Raw genomic sequence first — 21,213 nt, 5'->3', positions numbered from 1 at the left:
GTTTAACAGAATGTAGTCCCCAGAATTATTTGTTTCCCTGTTTAAGATTATAATTAGTACTGCATTTACTCTTGCGCTTTTCTCTTGCACAGCTCACAGTTATCTGTGGCTGTTCAGAACTAATTAGCAGTCATGCAATAAATCCATTTGCTAATTTCCTAGAATAACTGGGATGGTTCTCATTTCTATAGCCTGCCATGCTCATAAGCAACTGTTTCTTGCTGCTTAGCTTACCTACTGTTTGACAATATTCCTTCCTGAAGATGTAAGGATCCAGACTAATTTTATTACTAAAATGTAATGGAAGAATATTTAAATATTTCTGAATCATGGGTAGCTCTCCCATTCTGCATTCCCCTTGATCCCAAACAGATTTCCTTTATTTGCCCCAACATTATGCTACCCCTGTAGTGTTTGACTCCTCTTAAGCCCTGTGAGGAATCACAGTCTGCAGCTTTGCTGACCTCACTTTAGACCAAATCTTCTCAGTGGCCATTGTAATAAGGCAAAAGATAATTATTGTGTTGAGCAAGATTCCAGAAATGCACAGAGCTTGTTCCTGTTTGGGTGCCTCTGCCTTTTCTTGTGGCACAGCTGTGGGTGCAGAAACAGGAAGAGAGGAGAGGGCTTTTAACTGCAACTATGTGTTACAGACTTTACTATTTCCCTCTTTCACCAAAGAGAGTTCATTAGAACCAGCCTGTGAGTGCTGACAGCGAGACCAGAACGCTCAGGATGATGGCATGCTTTGTGCTTCTCAGCAGCTGCTTACCCAGCTCATGGTCGAATTGAATCCTGTTCCTTTCCACAGCTCCACTCTGACATGGACAGGGGAGACGGTTCAATCAAATACATCCTCTCAGGAGAGGGAGCTGGCATTGTGTTCACCATTGATGATACCACAGGGGACATTCACGCCATTCAGCGACTGGACCGGGAAGAAAGGTCACAGTACACCCTCAGAGCACAGGCTCTGGACAGGAGAACAGGCCGGCCGATGGAACCAGAGTCAGAGTTTATCATCAAAATCCAAGACATCAACGACAATGAACCCAAGTTCCTGGATGGACCTTACATAGCCTCTGTTCCAGAAATGTCACCTGTGGGTAAGACAGATTTTGTGGAGTCTCTTTCCCTTATAAGCAAATCGGAGATGGTCACTAAAACACAAATTCCCTGACTCCTTGACCTCAGCTTCTGCCCCTTGCGCTTGAGCTGCAGGACAGAGGAGCTTATCCTGGGTGCCTGCTTGCTGTAGAAAGGAGACAACAGGCTTTACATCAGCAGCAGCTCCTCTGAAAGAAAATGTGCCAAGGGAAGCCTGAGAGATGAAAAAGGTGTGATTCAAACATGCCATGTTTAGATAATTTGTAGTAACATAGTGCACCTTCTCTTCTGACATTGGATGGTAGAAATCATAAAGTCCATTAGACAGCCATTACCATCCTGAAAATAACACCATTTTAGCAATCTAATCAAGTTCATACTGAGAGCTCAGGTACTGTCCAGGAGCCCTTCAAAACATGGAAACATGAAAACAATCATTAGCTCCTTCTAATTCATGTAAACCTGCACTAAACAAGGTTCACTGAATCCTGAGATTCTGTTACTCTTTGCCCTCCACTTTTACAGAATGGGATCATGATGAAGACATTGCTGTTATTGCAATGCAGAAGACAAACAGTAGTCTTCCTATCTTCCTACCCTGACACAAGTCAGGAGAAATCATTTCCATATAAGAATTCAAATAATCACATAAAATATTGTTTTTCTGGACTATTTTTTCTTTCTTTTTGAGCTGTCTTTGTTTGCCTATTGCTTTTTGGCTCTATGACATCACTGCAGAGATAATAATACCATATAAATTTCATGTCCTGAAGTTACAGATATGCTTCAACTTCTCATTCTTAAATATTATGTTGACATAAAGCTAGAGAAAGGCATCAAATACAGAAGTTCCAGTCAGTAATAATATTTCTCAATGGTAATGGCTAGCTTGAATTCAGATTTATCTTAAAGTGCTTATCTAGTAACATCAGATTTGTTTGTAACACAAAACATTATGTAGAAAGCTAGATAGATTCATAATGGCGTTTTCTGACATTTTAAGGAGTCAAAACCCTCACATATTTCAGTTGTGCCTCACCTTCTCCTTGTTCTTGATAAATTACATTACCTGCAAGCCGTTACTAGTTTCAGAGGAAGCAGACCTTGAAAACCAATTGAAAAAAGAAATATATATGCCTCTGTGTGGGATGCAAAGGCACTTGTGCAGTGTATAATCTGTAGGCTATGCAATGTAAACTGCAGTCCCACAGAGAGATTATCTCAGAGATACATCCCTTCATACTCATTGTTTGTGTACAATTCCTATCCCTCAGTCAACTTACATCATCTATGGCCCTGCCACAACAGTTCATGATTTATGTCAGCAGAGCTGTGGAACTTCTTTGAAGTGCCTCCTAATAACATTTAAAATCAAGACACAAGAAAATAAGCAAGCAGTATATTATCACCATCTCTCTGTCAACCATAACAAAGTACTGTTAGTTCAGCAATTCTGTAACTGTGGTCCATAGAGTACTTGCTCTTTTATATCTTCTTATAGAAGCATGATGGATTAATACCTGTTAATTCCTTTAGTGCTAATAAGCTACAAGTATGAACAATAAGTACAAGCACTATGAGTACAAGTGAAAAAGTCCAGTGTGGGAAAGCTCTTGTTAGGCATTTCAATTTACTTTGAACTGTGTATTTTTCCTGCCAGGTCTTTATCCCACAAAGTCTTACCTTGATGGTTTTTTTGTCAGGCACCTCTGTTATCCAGGTGACAGCGACAGATGCTGATGACCCAACCTATGGGAACAGCGCTAGAGTCGTATACAGTATTCTCCAAGGACAGCCATATTTCTCTGTAGACTCTCGGACAGGTATGTTATTTCATCAGGGAATGAGTCAGTGTAAAAACCAAAAGAAAAAGTTGCAAGCAGTAAAAAGGGGCAGTGCATCATAGCCATGGTCAGAGAAATGTGGTTTTGTGGCTTGGAGCCAAGATAGAGCAGCACTGTGTGAGGGGTAAAGTAATGCTGTGGCAGTGAGCTTCAGAAGAAGAATCTGCTTTTTCCAGTGATATATTCCTCTGAATGATCATATTCTGCAACTCAGGATCTGGATAGGTTTGGTGCTGTAAATACTCTTGTTGGGCTTCTATCATTGAAAAATGTCTTCAACAGATCTAGTTGATAACAAGGCTTGGGGGAAAAAAAAATCTATGAACCAGTCAGGACTGGAAAATGCAAGCAAAAGGATGCAGTTATCTGGAGTAGTTTTACCTAAGGGTATTCTTGATAATAACCTTACATTTATCTACAGGACACCCTCTCTGTTTCAGTTTCTTTCTCTCTCTCTTTTCTCTATACATCCAAGGTTTATATTCAAAAGTGGAATCTGACAGATTTTGACAGTTTCTAAAGGGCATCTGTAGTACTAAGGTCAGAAACTCATGAGACGATAGTCACTGCAGAGCCCTAGGGGACAACATAGGAAAAACACTGAATAAACTTCTGAAGTTAGCAGTTTACAGGGTAGGTGTTCTAGCCAAAGACAAACTTGTATGTGACATGCTATTTTCTCTGTTTTGTTTATATTTACAATATAAATAAACTACTAATTCTCCTTTTGGAATCAGGTATCAACCAGACAAATAAGGGCTTAATCATAGATTTGCTGATTACCAAAATATTTCTAAGAAAGCAAAGAATAAATCCAGGGTCATATCCAGAACAGATTTTACCTCTAGAATGCAGTTTATACAGAAGATATCTTCCCTTCAGTGACAATTGCCAACGCAATATCTTAAGTCCAAAATCATGTATTTTATCAGTATTTAACCCAGAAAAGGTCTTTTTCTCCTCTGATTAATTTCCCAGTCACATAGAACTGCATCTCTGGACAGGCTCAGAGATGCCTCAGTTTTATCTGCCTCAGTCAGCAACTGGACTCATATTTAGGATAAGCACTGTTGTGAGCCAGAAGCCATTTCCCTATGACAAGCACAGGACTGTAATCAGCTTCTCCTGTGCAAACTCACCTGTGGGATTTGGTAGCTCACAAAATGCAATTGCAGCTCTGACATGTTTCTAAAATAGAGCTAGAAGCATAAGTGACCAACAGCTCCTTTGTATTGATAGATTGTGATTAAAACACCCAATAGTGGACAACTCATTTCGGTACAGTCCTCCTCTAATAGTATTTGGAGTCCTTTACCATTTATGTCCCAACACAGACTCTTGGTTCCAGAGGTGTGCTCCTATTCCTATTCTGTCACTGTCCTCACAGGTGCTGAAGAAGTATCTATGTGAAAACACAACTTCAAAGGAAAGTTGAGAGCCTCCTCCTCCCTTTTTCCAGAGTGCTTTTACAGCCTGACCACAATCATATTCCCCTAGAAGATAAAAGAACTCTCTCACGTCCTAAGAAACCATCTGACTTTTAGAGAAAAGAAAGGACACCACCTCTACTCTTTACTGTTTTCTTAAGAGCACAAACCTCACTCAATTTAGTGAAAGAAATGGTTCCAGTACATTTCTGTGGAAGACGTGAGGCTCTTTCCCATAGACTTTCCTATAGCCCTAAGGATGGGTTTTATGGCCACCGCCATCCTTAGTGTTTCTTTGCTGACTGACTGCAGCAGCATCAGATGCTCCCTGCTCTGCATCGCTGCATCTCTGGGTACCTGATCTGGTTCTGAATCCTGGTGTCCCCTAGGGACCAGAGGCTCCAAAGATATGCATGGCAGAGCCTGGAATTTAGGCACTGATGTCTTATTTTAGGTCAAGCCAAGAGTGGAAATTCCGTGTTCATATATGGAGAAAATACTTCCTAAATGCTAAGTATTTCCATATCTTATTTATATACCCATGGGAGCTGAGGGGCTACAGCACTTCACAGGTGGCACTCAGCTTTGCAGGATGGGACTCTGAAGTTCTCCACGCAGGAAAATTAAAGTAACACACTGTGAGCTGTTCCCTACCGGTCACTATTTCTTCCCTTCACACACAGCGATAATTGCCGACGCAATATCTTTTTACTGCTTTTTTATTAAACCCATACATTGTCTTTCTGCTAAAAATAAATACTAAATGCAGATTAGTCAAGTTAATGGTGTCCTGATGTGCAAGTGCTGCGTGTTGAACCGTGGGACCGCGACGGTGCCTGGGGCTGACACATTTGCCCCACGCCGGAGGGCATCCCAAACATGCCGCTAGCAAGGGAATATCCCATGGCAGCGCATTCCCGGGCTGCACCGCCGGCTGCTCGATGGAGAGCCCTGGAGATACTAGAGGAGTGAGGGGCTGGGAGGGCTGCGGGACAGACAGCGGGGAGCGCTGCGGGACAGACGGACAGCCGGGAGGGCTGCGGGACGGACGGACAGCCGGGAGAGCGGAGCTGCGCGGGGCCAGCGGGCCGGCGCTCGCAGCCTCCATAGGAGAAGTGCTGCTGCCACCTCACGTCCTGTCGCAGTAGTGTTACCCCGAAGGGAAGGGACGCCCCGAGGTCTGGGGGAGCAGCGTGGCCCCTCCGGACCGGGCGCAGCCGCGTCTCCCGCGTTCTGCACTCGCAGTCCCAGCCTGGGTCCCGAAGCAAAGCCCCCGGGCTCATGCCGGGTGGTCCCTAGGACTGCGTGCTAAGGAACGCTCTGGAAAACTTGTCTTGATGGATCTTTTAGCAAAGCACATCGCTTCCAGCTTTTGTGCAGAGATTGTCATCCTGAGCAGGGCCTTTAATTCGACGTAGCACACTGTTCCCAAAAAGCTTTTCCTTGGAAGGCAACATTTTAATTTTGAACAGGCAGCCTGTCCCAGAGCTGATGCATTTTAACTGGCTTCTTTAAAATTCACACCTTCTGTTAACCTAGATTCTACTTGGGTGAGTTTTACTCTGCCAGGAAAGGTAGGACTCAGTGCAGAGCCTGGTCTCACTCTTGACACAGGACAAAGAGCCCTCTACCCTCTTTGTGTATTCTCTAACAGCCGTTTTCTTTTGTTCCCCAAACGCCTTTCCACCCTCAATCTCAGGCTTAATTAGAACAGCTCTAATGAACATGGACCGAGAAGCAAAAGAATATTATGAAGTGATTATCCAAGCCAAGGATATGGGTGGACAGCTGGGAGGATTAGCTGGAACAACCACAGTCAACATCACTCTCTCTGATGTCAATGACAATCCACCCAGATTTCCACAGAGTGAGTACCCGTGGTGCCACGACAGGCAAAAAGGGGTGACTGAGTGTTATTTATGTCTGCTGTTTGCTCTCATTCTCAAACTCAGGCTAGTGAAAACTAGAGATGGGCAGAATTTCAGGTCCAATACAGAACTCTCCTTCAGAGAAATGTCAAAAGGAATTATTCGACACTTTGACTTTCAAAAAAACTTCTGACCTCCAAAATTATCAAAACCAACACTTTTTTTAAAGGATGAGAAAATAATTTACAGAAAAAGGCAGGAAGGAGAACTTTTGTGTTTAGACTGCTCATGGCCATTGCCTTTGGCTACTAATTGCTGCTCTGATTGTCTTTTCATCCTATCTCCAGAGGATGTCTCTCAAATCAGGGACATGTGGTGCTGCTGGAAGTTGAAAGATAATTCATTCAACACTCCAGCCAGGCCACAGCAGGGGAGCGTCTGGGATCTGCGCTGCAGTGTGGAGTGGGTTGTCACACAGGCTGTTCTCCAGGAAAGGTTCATCTAAACCTTGGCAATATACAGTTAAACTCCAAGATATGTAACAGCCATACCTAATGGATGCAAAAATAGGCAACTCCATTCTTATCAGAAACACAACTTTGTATTGACAAAAATGAACTTCAAAACAAGATTTGCCATATTTTGCTCTTTGTTAATGAGATTTTATATCACATTTATTTACATAATTCTATATTGCCATTAAAAATTCAAAAGAAGCTTTTCAGTTTTGATTGGACTAAATCTTCCAAGGGATATAATTTGGGATTTTTAAAGAAAACTGATTCTTTTAGTGGTGTAAATCAATCTCAGGCCGTTTTGGTTTTGACTTTTCTCTCATTTCGCTGATTTAGTAATGTAACTTCTGCAGTTCTTTTTGTTGGTATTCTTTTTCTCTATCTGTTACTGCATGTTGCACTGGTAAATCAAAGTATTCCACTAAGATCAGCAAGAAATATCAACTCCCACTTTTCTTCTTCTGTTAGAGGAACTTCTTGAGCGCACCATTGCCAACTGTGTTTTGAAAGTGGCGTGAATTGTAACTGACACCAAACTCTTGATTAAGAAAAATTACAATCCATCAAACCCCATCCTTGGTGTAATTGAACAGAGTTGGTGCAGTGGACAGAGGGGGTGCAGCAAGGAAGGTTTGAAAGTAAAGCATGATGCCAGAGAAGTATTTTAGGTACAACATTTATATGTTCAAAATACACTTTTAAAATAGCAGGTTGTTCTTTCCCCACTCTTGCTGCTAAGCAAATTAGCAATGCAACAAATGTGCTCAAGACAGTATTTGTAGGGAAAGGAAATACATTTTAATAGAATAAGTGGTAAATGTCAAAGAAACAGGCAAGCTCCTGAGCTTTCTTCGGGGCTGAAAAGAAGTTTGTAGGGACTTGAGGAAGGATTTGTGGTGCTCAGAATTTGTTTATTCCTGCTGTACAAACATATCTAATAAAAAGATGCCTGTCCTATTAAATCTGTTCCATATCCTGCTTTATATCATGGCTACAACAGCACTGGTGCTAATTGCCCTATTTTTCTAGTTGAAGTTCCTATCTTCAGATGTATTGCTGTTTTTAAAAAAACTCATTCAACAAACCTGTTGCTATAACAAACACCTAAATAAAACTTCCCCAGGAAATTTATCTGGGCGGTGGCTTTTTAAAGGAAATCACATGGCTGTTACAGCTTTGGCACAGGTACTAAATATTCTCTGCAGGCCATGCAGTGTTGCAGCCTCCCTGATCCACTCTTTGCATTACTTTGCAGTTTTTTTGGTTCCTCTTCACAGCCTGTTTTTCTCCTCTCTTCCTCTGTGCTGCTTGTGCCAGAGCATTATCAGATGAGTGTGCTGGAGTCTGCTCCCATCAGCTCCACTGTGGGCCGTGTGGTTGCTAAAGACCTGGACGAAGGCATTAATGCAGAGATGAAATACAGTCTTGTGGATGGAGATGGACTGGATGTTTTTGATATTAACACTGATCCTAATTACCAAGTTGGCATCATCACTGTAAGAAAGGTAAAAACATTTCCTTTTTATAGTAATTTATATGGCTAAGTGTCCTGGTTACACTTTATGTGTGGAATATTCCCTTATGCCTGCAGTAACTTGGTTCCCATTATGTGACAGTAGCCCCTTTCTGGCTGTAAAACACAATTTCTTTAACATTTATTGCTAAAATATGAAAGCAGACTGCATTCCTAGGAACAACTTTATAAAGTGGGAACAGCATTAGCATAAACATGTCTTTTCCCACCAAAGGAATGTACTGATTCCTTATTTATCTATTTAAATATTCTCTGTAGCTTAATTATCCTACAATGCAAGAAATTAGATCAATATTTGCATTTGAACTGTACATATTTTTCACTCTGGTGTTCCACAAACAATAATAAAGCATGCCTTGGAATTATTTATAAACCAATAAAACCCAGGCAGTGTTTATTTTTTTTTTAATTGCTGCTTGAAGATCCATAAATGCTAATTAGTCTAGAGGAAGCTGTCTCTAAAATGGCAGCTGTGAAACTGCTGGTACTCTGTACCACAGGCTATGCAGGAAGGCATCAAGTATTTTGCTTAGGCTCCCTGCTATGGGATATTTATTCTACAATCTTACATAAATGTTAGAAGTTCAACTCTGTTTCTAGGTTATGAAATTGTAACCATATTTCTGCCTAAGCATATCTAGTGTACTAATAAGGAAGTATAGTTTCCATTTAAATGGCCTGGGATTAAATTGTGCACTAAAATGGAACAATACAGGGGAGAGCTTTGACCTTGCAAGCCTCTGTGCCCTACAGCAAAGCATTTAAGTGTGTATTTATGGTCACCTTTCCCCGGCTCTTTTTTTGTGCATATTAGTCCCTAAAGTCAAGTATCTTCTGGAATGAAATAGATGTTGAATGCAAACTCTAATGTAATTTTCCACTCATTTATTGATCAATGAAATAAAATCGTTTCTTTGGAGTAAATGTGTCAATAAGCTTGACCTTTGTTATTATGGATACAGTTTTGCTATGTTTTGATATGTTCATGTATGTCCAGAGGAGTTATAAAATATATGGTATCAACCATACCAGATATGTACTGGGATCAGGTACATATTGCTAAATCCACCTACAGCACATAAACACTGGTAATATTTTATGTGCCTTTAGCTTTATGTAATGCTGATTATCAATAGCCAAACACTGGGAAAGTTGTCCTTTGAATCCCCTCAAGAAACAAAAAAAAATTCAACTGGTGTCGATACAAAAAGATATCAAAATGGGAGGAGAGGGGAGAATTTCTAAACCAAGAATGAAATCTTTTTTAAAAGTAAACAAAACTTTCCCTTTATTTTTTTCTTGACAGATTTCCCAAGCAAAATAATTAGCACTTCTAATACGGGCATCAGAAAGCCAGAGTTTACAGTTACTGACAAGACTGTTGCTTATGGTGTTGTGGCTACTTATCACAGCCTACTAATCCCACAAAATGTTGAGCACCTCCTGAAGATTTACAGTTTTTTCCAAGCTGCCTGCCTGGGAGACTGATGCTCACCCTACCTACTTCTTCTCCCTGCCTCCCTTTTGCACTGCCCATGGAAGGCAGGGTGGTGGGCTACCCACCCAGCACAGCACACAGCCCTGTCTTGTCCTGCCTTCCTCCCCTGTCATTGCCTGATCAATCACTTTCTCACAGTGGGTCTTGCTAAATTTCCCCCCGCATGGTGCCACCTCTCAGTGCCTGTATCAGCACTGGCAGAAGGAGGACAAGGACAAGGAGAACTTTCCATGGACTGCCTCTCCTCTTGGCTGTGTTTTGCAGCATGCTAAGTTCACAGGAGAAGGCAACTTGCTTGCCCTCTCCATGGGACCTGCATGGGGAAGAGGTTTGAATGTAGCCATGAGAGAAAAATTTGATCAGGGGGACAGTGATGTTGAGGCATTAGCACAGGAGATAAACAGGAGGAAAAGATATCTTTGACAATGAAGGCAAACAGGACCATCAAAAATGCAGTGGTCTAACACACTTGTCTGATTTTTCTCATTTTTCTAACTTGATCTAGGTGATTATGTGTTTTAATAATGTAATTGGATTTCATAGCTGTTAAATCTGTCTGTGATTTTATAACTTAGCTTTTTAGTGTACATGCATGTTTCTCATGCAGTTTTCGTCACGTGGGAAACAATTAAATATAATGGCCTCTTTCTTAGTATATGCTTAGGCACCTTTGCATTGCACATTCCTTGCCAGATGGACAATTATTGTTGCTTGGTCCTGTGAATATATTACTGCTATTTTTACAGCTCCAAAATATGCAACTGGTAGACAATAATGACTCTGCATCCAGGGATATTATGTTTGTAGACCTCACCAAACCCTAGCTGACAAGTTCTATGCCTGCAGTAGTTGCACATGTACCAGGTGGAACTAAAGGAAGCAGGAGCAAGTTTCAGATCACCTGTTTGTAGCTGCTGCCACAGACTGCACAGTTTGTACTGCCTCACTCACTGTACAGCATCTCCAACAATATTGGACCATCATGTCCCCAGCACAATAAACCTGTTCCCATTCCAGTTTTCATTCCTCACTCTCCTGTACTAAATGCTGAGTGACTTTCAGTTTTATAATTCCAAGAATGCCAGTCTGTAGTCAGGCATTCCTATGCAGGACATCAATACTAGTAACTTACTGTTAAAGCATGAGCTTTGATATGTCACTGCAACATTTCCACTTCTGAAGAAGGAAGCTGTTGCAGCAGCAGCCAAGTACTGAAGACTTGGTGGAATCCAGGAGGTGTTTTGAGGACCATAGTATATACTGCTGCCATGCCTGAGCATGGAAATCTTCTGCTGATGCTACTTAAACTAATACATACTTCACTGGCTGCAGAACTGGCCAGCTGCCCCATTGAGCATGGCAGGACAGAAGTGGGTTAAGACTGGCAAAGGAGAACTTTACTCTCACAGTAATGATCTTTGCACCTTTGACTTCTAATTGCTTTGGCATCCTCCTTCTCTTTTATTTTCCTTCCCATCTCCATGTGTTGGTCTGGTGATTGGTCTTCAAATAGAAAGAGCTGAATAGAAGAAGCAAAGGGGTTGGATGGGAACAGCAGGCATTTTATTGCAGTCTAAATGAACTGCTCGTGTAATTCCATGTGAGGCTCAAATCCTTATGTCCAAAGAAAGCCGCTCTTTTTGAAAGCTACCCATATAGCAAAGAGGGGTATGCCCCGCTGGATGACCCTGAGATTAGCCATTTCTTCCCTGGTACAAGGTTTGTCTTGCTCAGAAGCTGTGCAAGCTAAGAGACTTCACTGTGCTGGTTTTCAGCATCAGACCTGGCCAGATTACTCAAGCAAAGGGTTGTGACCATTTAAGCACAGCGCAATTGCTTGCAACTTCTGACTGTAACTTGACAAGTGTGACTGTATCCTCTGTGAGCTGTCCATCTGGTGTCATTTTTTTATATTTTGGACTGACCCTTCCATACTGTTATTCTGGTTTGTCAAATCCTTACTGTTACCTCTTACCAAGACTGGTAAGTAGCACATAAAATATGGAATTTTTCATTCAGTTCTAAGAAGGTTTTGGAGACACCTTCTTTTCTTCAGGGATCTCTGAAAAGAAGATGGAAGGGAGATGAAAAAATTATTTATTGAGAGGTTCAATGTCAGCATTAGTTACTTCTATATCCATGTATACCAACTAAGTAGTTTTATCTAGATAGGAAATCAAATTCAGATAACTACTAACAGAGGAAGCTGGCCCCCTTTATCCATTGTCTCAGGAAGAAAAGTAAAGGGAAGAGGGAAAAGGGAAAAGGAGAACATTCTCACTCCCTGCTTCAAATAATACTTGAGTATTTAATATTTCACATTTCATATGAAATGAAAGAGTTCCCAGAGGAAGATATCAGAGATACTTTATAATTAAACTGTTTTGAAATTAAACTGTTCTCTAGGCAGGAAGCAGATTCAAATCCTCATTACACCTGGATGGTGAATCCATGTTTAGGATACTAACTGAAAGGAGTAGGTGGAAAAAAACCTCACTTCTAGAAAGGATGGATTATGGATAAAAACTGGAACAAGAACTTGCTAGAGAGGTTGACTGTGTTCTCTGCTCCCACTGGAGCCCTTAATAAGCTTGGCAGACAGGGGTCTTGGAGACAAGACTCTGATGTCCTCAGGGAAAAAAAAGAAGATGCTAACTCTACCTCCTGTGTGAGCATCCTTGTTCCTGCCACTGGGCCCATTTTTGAGGAACCAGCTGTCTTGCCTTATTTTCAGGTACTCCCATTACTCTCTGTTTCTTCATGTATTTTCCCCAAAGTGGTATGAAACAGGTTGTGTGAACCATGGTGCAGTGGCAGGGTGGCTGTTTATATTTTCATTTTAGCAAGAAGAATGAAAGAATATGTATTTTGAAGTGATCTGCAAGTATTTCTCCTAACCTTTTCAGCTCAACTATCAAATTAAAGAAAGAAAAAATATACAGTGCCATTTCTAATACTGCTGTCATTCAAGGCTTTTTCTGCATCTGCAAATATTTATATTTGTTGAACTTGAAATTAAAAGTTATAATGAAATGGCTCAGTGTGTATGATGGAAAATTTATTTTTTCTCCTCAGCCTTTAAGTTTTGAGAGCAAAAAAAGCTACACCTTGAAGGTAGAGGGTGCCAACCCTCACCTGGAAATGCGGTTCCTGAACCTGGGTCCCTTCCGTGACACCACCACTGTCCACATCAGTGTGGAGGACGTGGATGAGCCTCCTGTGTTCGAGCCCAGCATCTACTTTGTGGAAGTGCCCGAGGATGTGGAGATTGGAACCACCATACAGATCATTTCTGCCAAGGACCCAGACGTGACCAACAACTCCATCAGGTCTGTCCTCTCTTTGTGTGTTGCCCCATGAGCATTCCTTAGTAGATCTGATTGGTGGGGCAGTGATGAGTGAGAGGGACTCTATCTTTCCAGCCAGTAGTAGTCACCAGTGGGTTTAGCAAGCCAGACCTCACACACTGAGGGCTCTATCAAAGCCATGCAGGAGCTCCCCCCTGTTCTGTGGTGTGGAAGACATCAGCATCAAGCCTTGCAACGAGCCAGTCAGGCATGTCTGGGCATTAAAACAAACCCCAGAATCAAATCTTGCCTTTGCTGGCACAAAACCTGAGAGCATCGCTGAGAACTCACTGCCATCCCGATGGCAAGGTGATCAACTTACTTGTCCTTTTTCACCCTTGTCTTTCAAAGTTTGTCCTTGTCAACAAGCTCAAACACGTACCTACTTTTGGAGTAGATTGAATGCATGCTAATAAATAATCAAGAAATGCTAAATTTTCTAGTGTCTAGTCAAAGATGCAGAGCTAGATATTCCCATAAGGCAGCAAGAAAGATAAAGATGTATTTGCAGCCATGGGAGCTTCATAGCTGCAACTCAGTAAGGAGCCAGAGCAGATTTGTGTGGTCATAGCACTCTTTTCCATAGTGACTGCCAACCTCATTTATCAGAGGAGGGTGTTATTCTCCAAGACCAACCCACACAGAAATTTTCAATACCTGCAGTAGCAGCTAGTGACTGCACATTGATTATCCCAGCAGGTTTGCTGCTCCTCTCATCTGAGAGTTTTAGGTGTTGAGCTACTGTTTAACCACCCATGCATTGGTCCAGCTTCTGAGATGCCTGTGCTCAGGAACAGTCCTTGGAAACACAGGAGGGAGTTGAAACATTGAGCATTAGGATATTTTGAAGAAAGTAAAATCTAAATAAGCAATTCTTTGAGCTTCAGCTACAAGATCTGAACAGACACAAAGCCTGTTCTTCTTAATGGTATTGCACTCTGTGTTGCTGGTCTAATTATGTTTTTCATCTCTGCTATTTTAATATACCTATCTTTTCTGCCTACATTATAAGGTTATCATACTTCTCATGACACTGCCTCAAATTCCTCAGTAAAACTATTATGCTGTCTGCATCACAATTTCATTACCCTAAACTTTTTTTCTGCTTGCATCCTATTTTGCTGATTACTGTCTGGCATTATCCAAACCCTGCAATGCAAACAGCTCTCTGCTAATCTGCTTAAAATAGTATAAGAATAATTCTGAGGACTATCAGAGGGTAGAATTTATCATTGTTATTTTTAATGAGGTTTTTCTTAGTTTTTTTCTGAGTTTTTAAGTGACTGCCCTTGATGAACAACTCTCTATAAAGCACAGAATCCATCAACAAAGACACATAAAAAAAAAAAAAACTTGCACAGACTTTTGTAAGGGTTTTTTGACAACCTCCTTCCTCTTTTCTCCCTAGCTTCCTCCTTTTCCACTGCCCTTTCATTCATCCCTCATTCCTTCCCTTCTTTTCCCCCATGTTGAGGTAAAGAAACAGATTTTAAAAGAATAAATATAATTTGTAATGCTATCTAAAATGCAAATAGTAAGAATTAGTTCTTGCCTCTTGTGTGGTCTCCTCCATTCATTCCACCTCAGTGCAGTATCAGTCTAGTAATGTTTTAAGCTGAATTCACTTTGCAAAGGGCAAGGCATGCTGAGAAAGACAATAATCCCAGATACTTACTGTGTTGTACAAGTTGAAATCCATCTGAAATTTGAACTGTGATCAGTCTCAAATCCTCACTTTCCCAGCATCCAGTACCTGGCTCCCACCCTGTGAAATTCTGATGAGTGGAAATATGTCATGATTGTTGTTGAATGATTCAGGAAGATTATCTAAATAGTACAGTGGAAACAAGTGTGTAGGAGCAGGTACACTTTTCAAGAGAACTCCACCTGTGCTTCCTGACAATGGTGCTTAATTCTGAACCACTAATCACAAGGCTATAGTCAAGTTCAGATACTCATTTGCCTTAAAATGTCAAAGAGAAATTATTTTTATAGGCCACATACAATAATAAATATTATACCAAAATATAGGAACAGTCATATTTATTGTCTAAATAAATCAAATGCCTGAGAAATCTCTTTTTTTATGAAGAGTTAAGAAGGACTGGGAAGGGAAGGAAAGGGGTACAAACCTGCCATCCCTTCCTCTTTGATTATTCTGGAAAAGAGTGTAAAAGAATTTCCTAACAACATATTTCTATAGTGTTTTATATCCTGGTTTAATAACTGCCTATATAAAGAAAAACTTGTCATGCTTGTTCTAGTGAGTGCATTCATGCTGAAAGGAGAAAATTCATAGGAATGAGCCGTGTTCAGTGTCTGTTGTGATTAATGCTTTCAATTCCCATCCACTCTGATGAAAGAACCAACAAAAAGGACAGTAAGTCCAGGCTCTGTTCTAGGCTGTGACATTTACCTGGGCCTGTGTGTGGTTTTGGCCAAAGTATCCCTTACCATGCTGACAGTCAGCTGGGAAGGCAGCTTGCACAAAGTGCCTTTAAAAGCAAGGCAATGCCTGTGACATACTGAGCATTTTACCCACCCTTTGAAATCACCCCTCTGACCTCTGAGTACTGCAGTGACCTCTGTCCATCAGCTGCCTCCTTGCCCAGGTTTTCTGGCCTGCAGGCACCACCACAATCCCCCATTCACAGGCGCAGGAAGCTGGTTCCCAGCACTGAACTGACATGACATTGGTTAGGAAGGTTAAGTTACTGCGATGAATCAGCCTCACAGAGGCAGCTGTTTTTCTGACTGGATGCTGTGAGAAAGCCACACATCATCCCCCTTGTGCTGACACAGCCCCATCAGTAGCACACTTCAGGATGAATGTAGAGTTTATTCCCCTCAAGAAGGAGAGAACACAGAAGAAAAGGGAATGGTTCCTCCTCATCAACCTAGGTGCTCAGAGAATGAGCTGATCTGAAGCTATTTTCATCCTGTCTGAATTTGACTAGGGACAGGGCATAATTATTTCTCTTAGAAAAAGAAATTATACTCCTCACTGGCAGATTTTCTCTGCAAAGCAGATGTTCCTGCACTGATCCCGTGCCTTACTTTGAGGCTTCTTCCTCTAAATATTCCTGTCTTCCAGCTCCATTCAAGTAGTACTAACTGTTAAAAGCCATTAGCCACATGAACATCTCACTCTGGACCTATGCAAGTCAAAGGAGCACATAACTAGGTTGTGGAAGAATGTGGATCTGCTCTGTACAACATTATCCCCGTTGCTGGGATACTTTGGTGGCTGTAACACAGTTTACACAAGGGTTGCTTTTGGAACCCAGGGCACAGAGAATATTTCTCTGCCTGTCCTGAGAGGTCCTGACCCCTAGGGGAACACTGCTTTTAACCTTCGTCCATGGAGAAAGCTTCCAAGACTTTGGGATTGATTGGAATTTACAAGTGTGTGAAATTATACTACTGCGATAGTAGTATAGCTTATCACAGGGTGAAAAGCTTAGAGTCTTGGGGTTTTAGTATGGAGGTAGATAGAAGACAAGATGAAGGATTTTGGGTGTTGTATGATCTCCTTCTTGTTCTTCATCTACTCCATTTTCTGCAGTGTTGGTGGCACAGAGGGATTGGTTAGAAAGAACCGCAATGCAGATGTTGCATGGACAGATAAATAATTAGTTATTGGTAGAAAGGTAGAAATAAAGTACAGTTGAGGAGTTAATTGGACAAAATGGCTTTAAAAGACCTTGAATCTGTGTGTCATGTGACCTTTTGGTGCCTTCTCTTTGTACGCTGAGATGTAGATGGCATGCTGAACTTTTGATAAGAGAAAAATAAACAACCTGAAGACTGAAAAAACCAAAAGTCCTGTCCATCTCTCAATACTGGCACAGAACTTTTTAGGGGTCTCCCCATCAGGGACCCTTGGGGAAGTTCCCACAGGTTACATAATATTTTTTGTATGTACTCTTGCAGATATTCGATTGACAGGAGCAGTGATCCAGGACGGTTCTTTTATGTCGACATAACATCGGGAGCACTGATGACTGCAAGACCTCTTGACCGGGAGGACATTTCTTGGCACAACATCACTGTGTTGGCCATGGAGCTGAGTAAGGAGAATGCAGACTGTACATAGATTAAAGAGATACAGTAGACAAAGCAGGCTGAGAGACCTGAATGCAAAGTTCACATATTGTTATGCACTGAGTGGGAAGGCGCATTAAGTGAACTGCTCCTCTGACATCAACCAGCGAATACTGCATCTTATTTATTTTTTTATGCTCATTTTCACAGGGTGGTGGGAGGCATAGAGGATGGCAATTAAATGCAGGGTCCTTCTTTTTCAATTCATTATCACTCCAGGGATTTATTTAAAATTCTTCCTGGTGTGTTTCTGGCAGAGTCCTCTCACTTCAGAAAGGCTAGGCAGCTAAAGAAAATGCTGCAAAGGCTGCAAAGCTGCTAGAGCTCCCAGTCCTGCCTGGGAGGATTGAGTGGGGCAGGGATGGGTAAGCAGAAGTGATCCTACACTGCTAGGTCACTAGTTGAAATCTGCTCTGGTTCAGCAGCAAGTAAATGACATGGCCATCTGCTTGCTTCATAAATAATTTTCACCAGAGTGCTTTGGGATCTTCAAGTATGCTGAACTCATTATGCTTTTGGGTTTTACAATGAACTAAACTCAGCTCAGGATTCATCTGTGCTGGGTATTTTTCAAGGTTGTGATAAAAAGGAGATGTTCATTTCATTATGTCAGTATGAAAAATTTAGCTGAGTTTGAAATGCTCACAGATGTGAGCTTCATAAAGGAGCTTCAGATATATAAAAGGTGCACCTAGTCTTCTCCTGAAATTCCTTTGGTTCACATAGCTTTTGCTTGGGATCTCAGTCCTCTGTTAGGGCAGCAGCTTTTCTGCATCTTGGTGCCAGTAGCTGAGTCATTCCTTGTGTGCCAGAAAGCTTCCTGCACATCTAGGCTGTGCCAGAGATATGGGGCACCTTGAGAGGAACAAAGTTTCACCGAGCTTGCCCAAATTGCAATCAGCCAGCTTGAAAGCAGAGGGAATGTTTCACAAGTGTTGGAGTGACTCTGCCACATATTTACAGGCTGTTCCAGCACAGAATGCCTTTCTGTGCCCTTTTAAGTCGTGAGAGGGGTTGAGACAATGGGATTTCACACCCATCTATTTGGACACTACTTTTGTTTTCAGCCACCAATGGCCATTGCAATTCCATGAGTCTGTAAAAGCTGACCCTGTAGCAGCACTTGAGAGTCAGAGAAATAGGAAGGTATGTCTTCCTTTGGTTCCTTTCCATCAATCCTCTGTCATTTTTGCTCTGTACATGGGCAGCACAATATTTTAATGCAGTGAATAGTTTCAAAAATAGCATAACCGTGCACTCCTGAATAAGGCCCCTAGTGCTAAAGGTCAGATCAATTATTTCTAAGAGTGTGAATGCAGATATTCATCTGCCACAACAACAGGTGTGTTAGCAAGATATATTTATGCTTATGTGGGAAACTGAAGGATTACATTACAAATTAGGGAGAAACTATAGTTTGAGTATTACCTCAATGACACAATGTGACACACAGTGTGGACTACAGTACGCTGAACATTTAAGAAACTTTCAGAGTTTGTGTAAACTCTCTATTGTTTATATGAATATATCACTTCTTGCTATAAAGGGAGATATATTTGGAGATAAATGTACAAAGTGCTACTCTAAAAAGAAGATGAGAATACTAATATTAAAGAAATTTTCTTTATTTTTGCACCTCTTCTGATCCCTTAATATTTTTTTTCTTTCTGAATACAGTTTCATTTTATCATTAAGTAAGGGGGGAGAAAGATGATTTGGGGCAGACAAGCATAGTAAGAAAAACAAATTATTCTGTAGCTACTTAGTTTGGAATTTGTGAAGATATGTGAAAAGATGTACAGATTTACTGACAAAGAAAGTTAATGCACCAGTGGGACAGAAACATCACAGATGATGTCATGCAGAATGTAAAATTTTCATTGCAATTTTAAGCTTCACTGAAAGCTTTTCTGTACAATTTCATGTGTTATTACATTTTAAACCCCTTTGCACAAAGTATCAAAGACTTGACACTATTTTTGAGTTCAAGGAACATAAATTCTGAGCAAAAGATTCTCTGAACTGGAGATAGAAACTGACATTTTTAACAAGTTCTAAATAACAAGCCTGTCCTTAAAACAGTACCTTCCTAATTCATGCCACCAGCAGGGAGGCTCAACAAACAGTATTGCCTAGCTGAAGGGCAATAAAAAAACATAAGGGGAATTGTCTAAAACTTTTGCTGTAGAAATAGTTCATTGGTCTAAACCAGGTTGAAGTCTTTTACAGAATTGTTTTGTTTGTAAAATACGTGATTAGATGGGAAGCCAGGCTAGACAGAGAGCAGCATTTGCAGCTTCATTCTGAGTCACACAGTACCCAAGTCACCACCATATCCAATGGGAAAATGTGATCTAACACAAGCTAGTAGTGGAAAACCTGATTTACCTCTTGAGCAGAGTGAAGACCAGCCTCTTTCCCTCCCCACATACTGCCTTTCCTTACATTAAACCTTCTTCTTCCAGATAACCCCTCACAGGTGGGCAGCGTCTCTGTGACAGTGAAAGTCCTGGATGTGAATGATAACGCACCGGAGTTTGCAAGATTTTATGAAGCTTTTGTTTGTGAAAATGCCAAAGCAGGCCAGGTGAGAAATGCTTGTACCACCAGGGGTTGGGAAGGGTATGCTGTCCTACGTGGAGTCAGCATGCCAGGAAGGGTGAGTGCTGGGAAGAGGGCTCAGCTTCTCACACATTTCATCTGAACTCTTATCAGCAACTGTCTGTGCTTCATTCCAAAGGCAAGCATATCCCACTGGAAGGAGCATCACATATTGTACCTCTTTTGTTTTCCCCACATTTCTTTTATTCTCCCAAAGTAGATTCTAGGCTCACTGCACAATACATTTCATAGCTGAAATAAAGCCTTCCCTTAGGCATGTGCCAGCAGGCAAACAGCCAGTGTGTCCTGTAGCAGAATCAAAGAGAGGAGAAGTGTTATGAGAAGTACCACAGAATCAGCTCAGGCCATGTGTGACAGACAACCCTTACTACTAAATGTTTTAAGAGCTTTAAGCACACCTGGACTTATGGGAGCTGGACATAACTTACTACATCAGGTTCAAAGGAGTGCTAAGCAGACTATGTTCTGCTGTGAACTGAAGACGACAGAGTCAAAAGCAACACAAGATTTCCCATTGCACACACTCTAAAGGAGCACCTTCAAGCAAGCAGTGAAGACTCTGCTCCTCTCCCTTCCAAACCCTCATCAAAGCCCTTGAACAAGGTTGCCAGTGCCCAAGACAGATGTGAGCTCTCCCTCACTGGACCTGCTGCAAGCTTTGCTGATGGTCATTTATGGGGAGCCACTTCTTGATCCACCACCAGGGTCCACAGTGAGGACGGGTGCCTCCTCATGCAAAGCTGACTAGCTTAAATGGCGTTTAAACACACAGACATACCTCTCATGATCTGTGAGGGAAAAATTATGCAAGTAATATCACTGCATGTTTGCTGAAGCTTCTCACAGATGTGTGAAATAGCTGCTCACTGCTGGGGCAACTGTCCATCATATGTAGGATATTTTCATCTCACCAGTTTACAGAGCTTCTTAATAATATAAGCAATAGAAATCATCAGCTAGACCATTTTTCCTGGTTTTGAAGGGTGACTGCCCTAGGTAATAATCTGTTTAATAAGTTCAATATTATTATGAATGCTAATCTGCTCTACTTCCTTCAGCAGAGAACGGTGAATTCTATTGTCACATTTTAAAATGCTCTGAAATCAGTTTTAAGGTGGTGAAAGAGCCTTTATGGGTCTGACATTTGCCTTTGAATCCCAAAATAACTTTCAAGTTAAAAAAAAATCCAGGTGAAGATCTATTCCTTGTCCAAAAAAATGCCAAAATATTTATTCAGACAGTGCTTATTGTGCTTCAAGTTGTTAGACCTACTTTTCAAAGCCTCTATAAGTGATGTAACAAATCTTTTTCTGCATTTAGCATTGTCTTAGTTTCTTTAGTTTGGTG

The 21,213-nt window shown here is 41.3% G+C and overlaps 1 protein-coding gene across 1 annotated transcript in view; it reads left to right on the top strand.

Moving 5' to 3' along the window:
• CDH20 (cadherin 20) overlaps positions 1-21,213 on the top strand; it is a 121,638-nt gene that overhangs the window by 89,390 nt on the left and 11,035 nt on the right. The window contains exons 3-9 of the mRNA XM_021552338.2: positions 812-1,106; positions 2,811-2,930; positions 6,078-6,245; positions 8,079-8,266; positions 12,869-13,122; positions 17,074-17,210; positions 19,710-19,831. Coding sequence (XP_021408013.2) covers positions 812-1,106; positions 2,811-2,930; positions 6,078-6,245; positions 8,079-8,266; positions 12,869-13,122; positions 17,074-17,210; positions 19,710-19,831 — 1,284 coding nt within the window. The remainder of the gene's footprint in view (positions 1-811; positions 1,107-2,810; positions 2,931-6,077; positions 6,246-8,078; positions 8,267-12,868; positions 13,123-17,073; positions 17,211-19,709; positions 19,832-21,213) is intronic.

This window comes from Lonchura striata, chromosome 1, assembly GCF_046129695.1.
Source record: "Lonchura striata isolate bLonStr1 chromosome 1, bLonStr1.mat, whole genome shotgun sequence".
In the NCBI taxonomy this organism is placed as follows: Eukaryota; Metazoa; Chordata; class Aves; order Passeriformes; family Estrildidae; genus Lonchura; species Lonchura striata.
The sequence above is the reverse complement of the archived record's forward strand: the minus strand, read 5'-3'. Positions and strand labels throughout refer to the sequence as shown.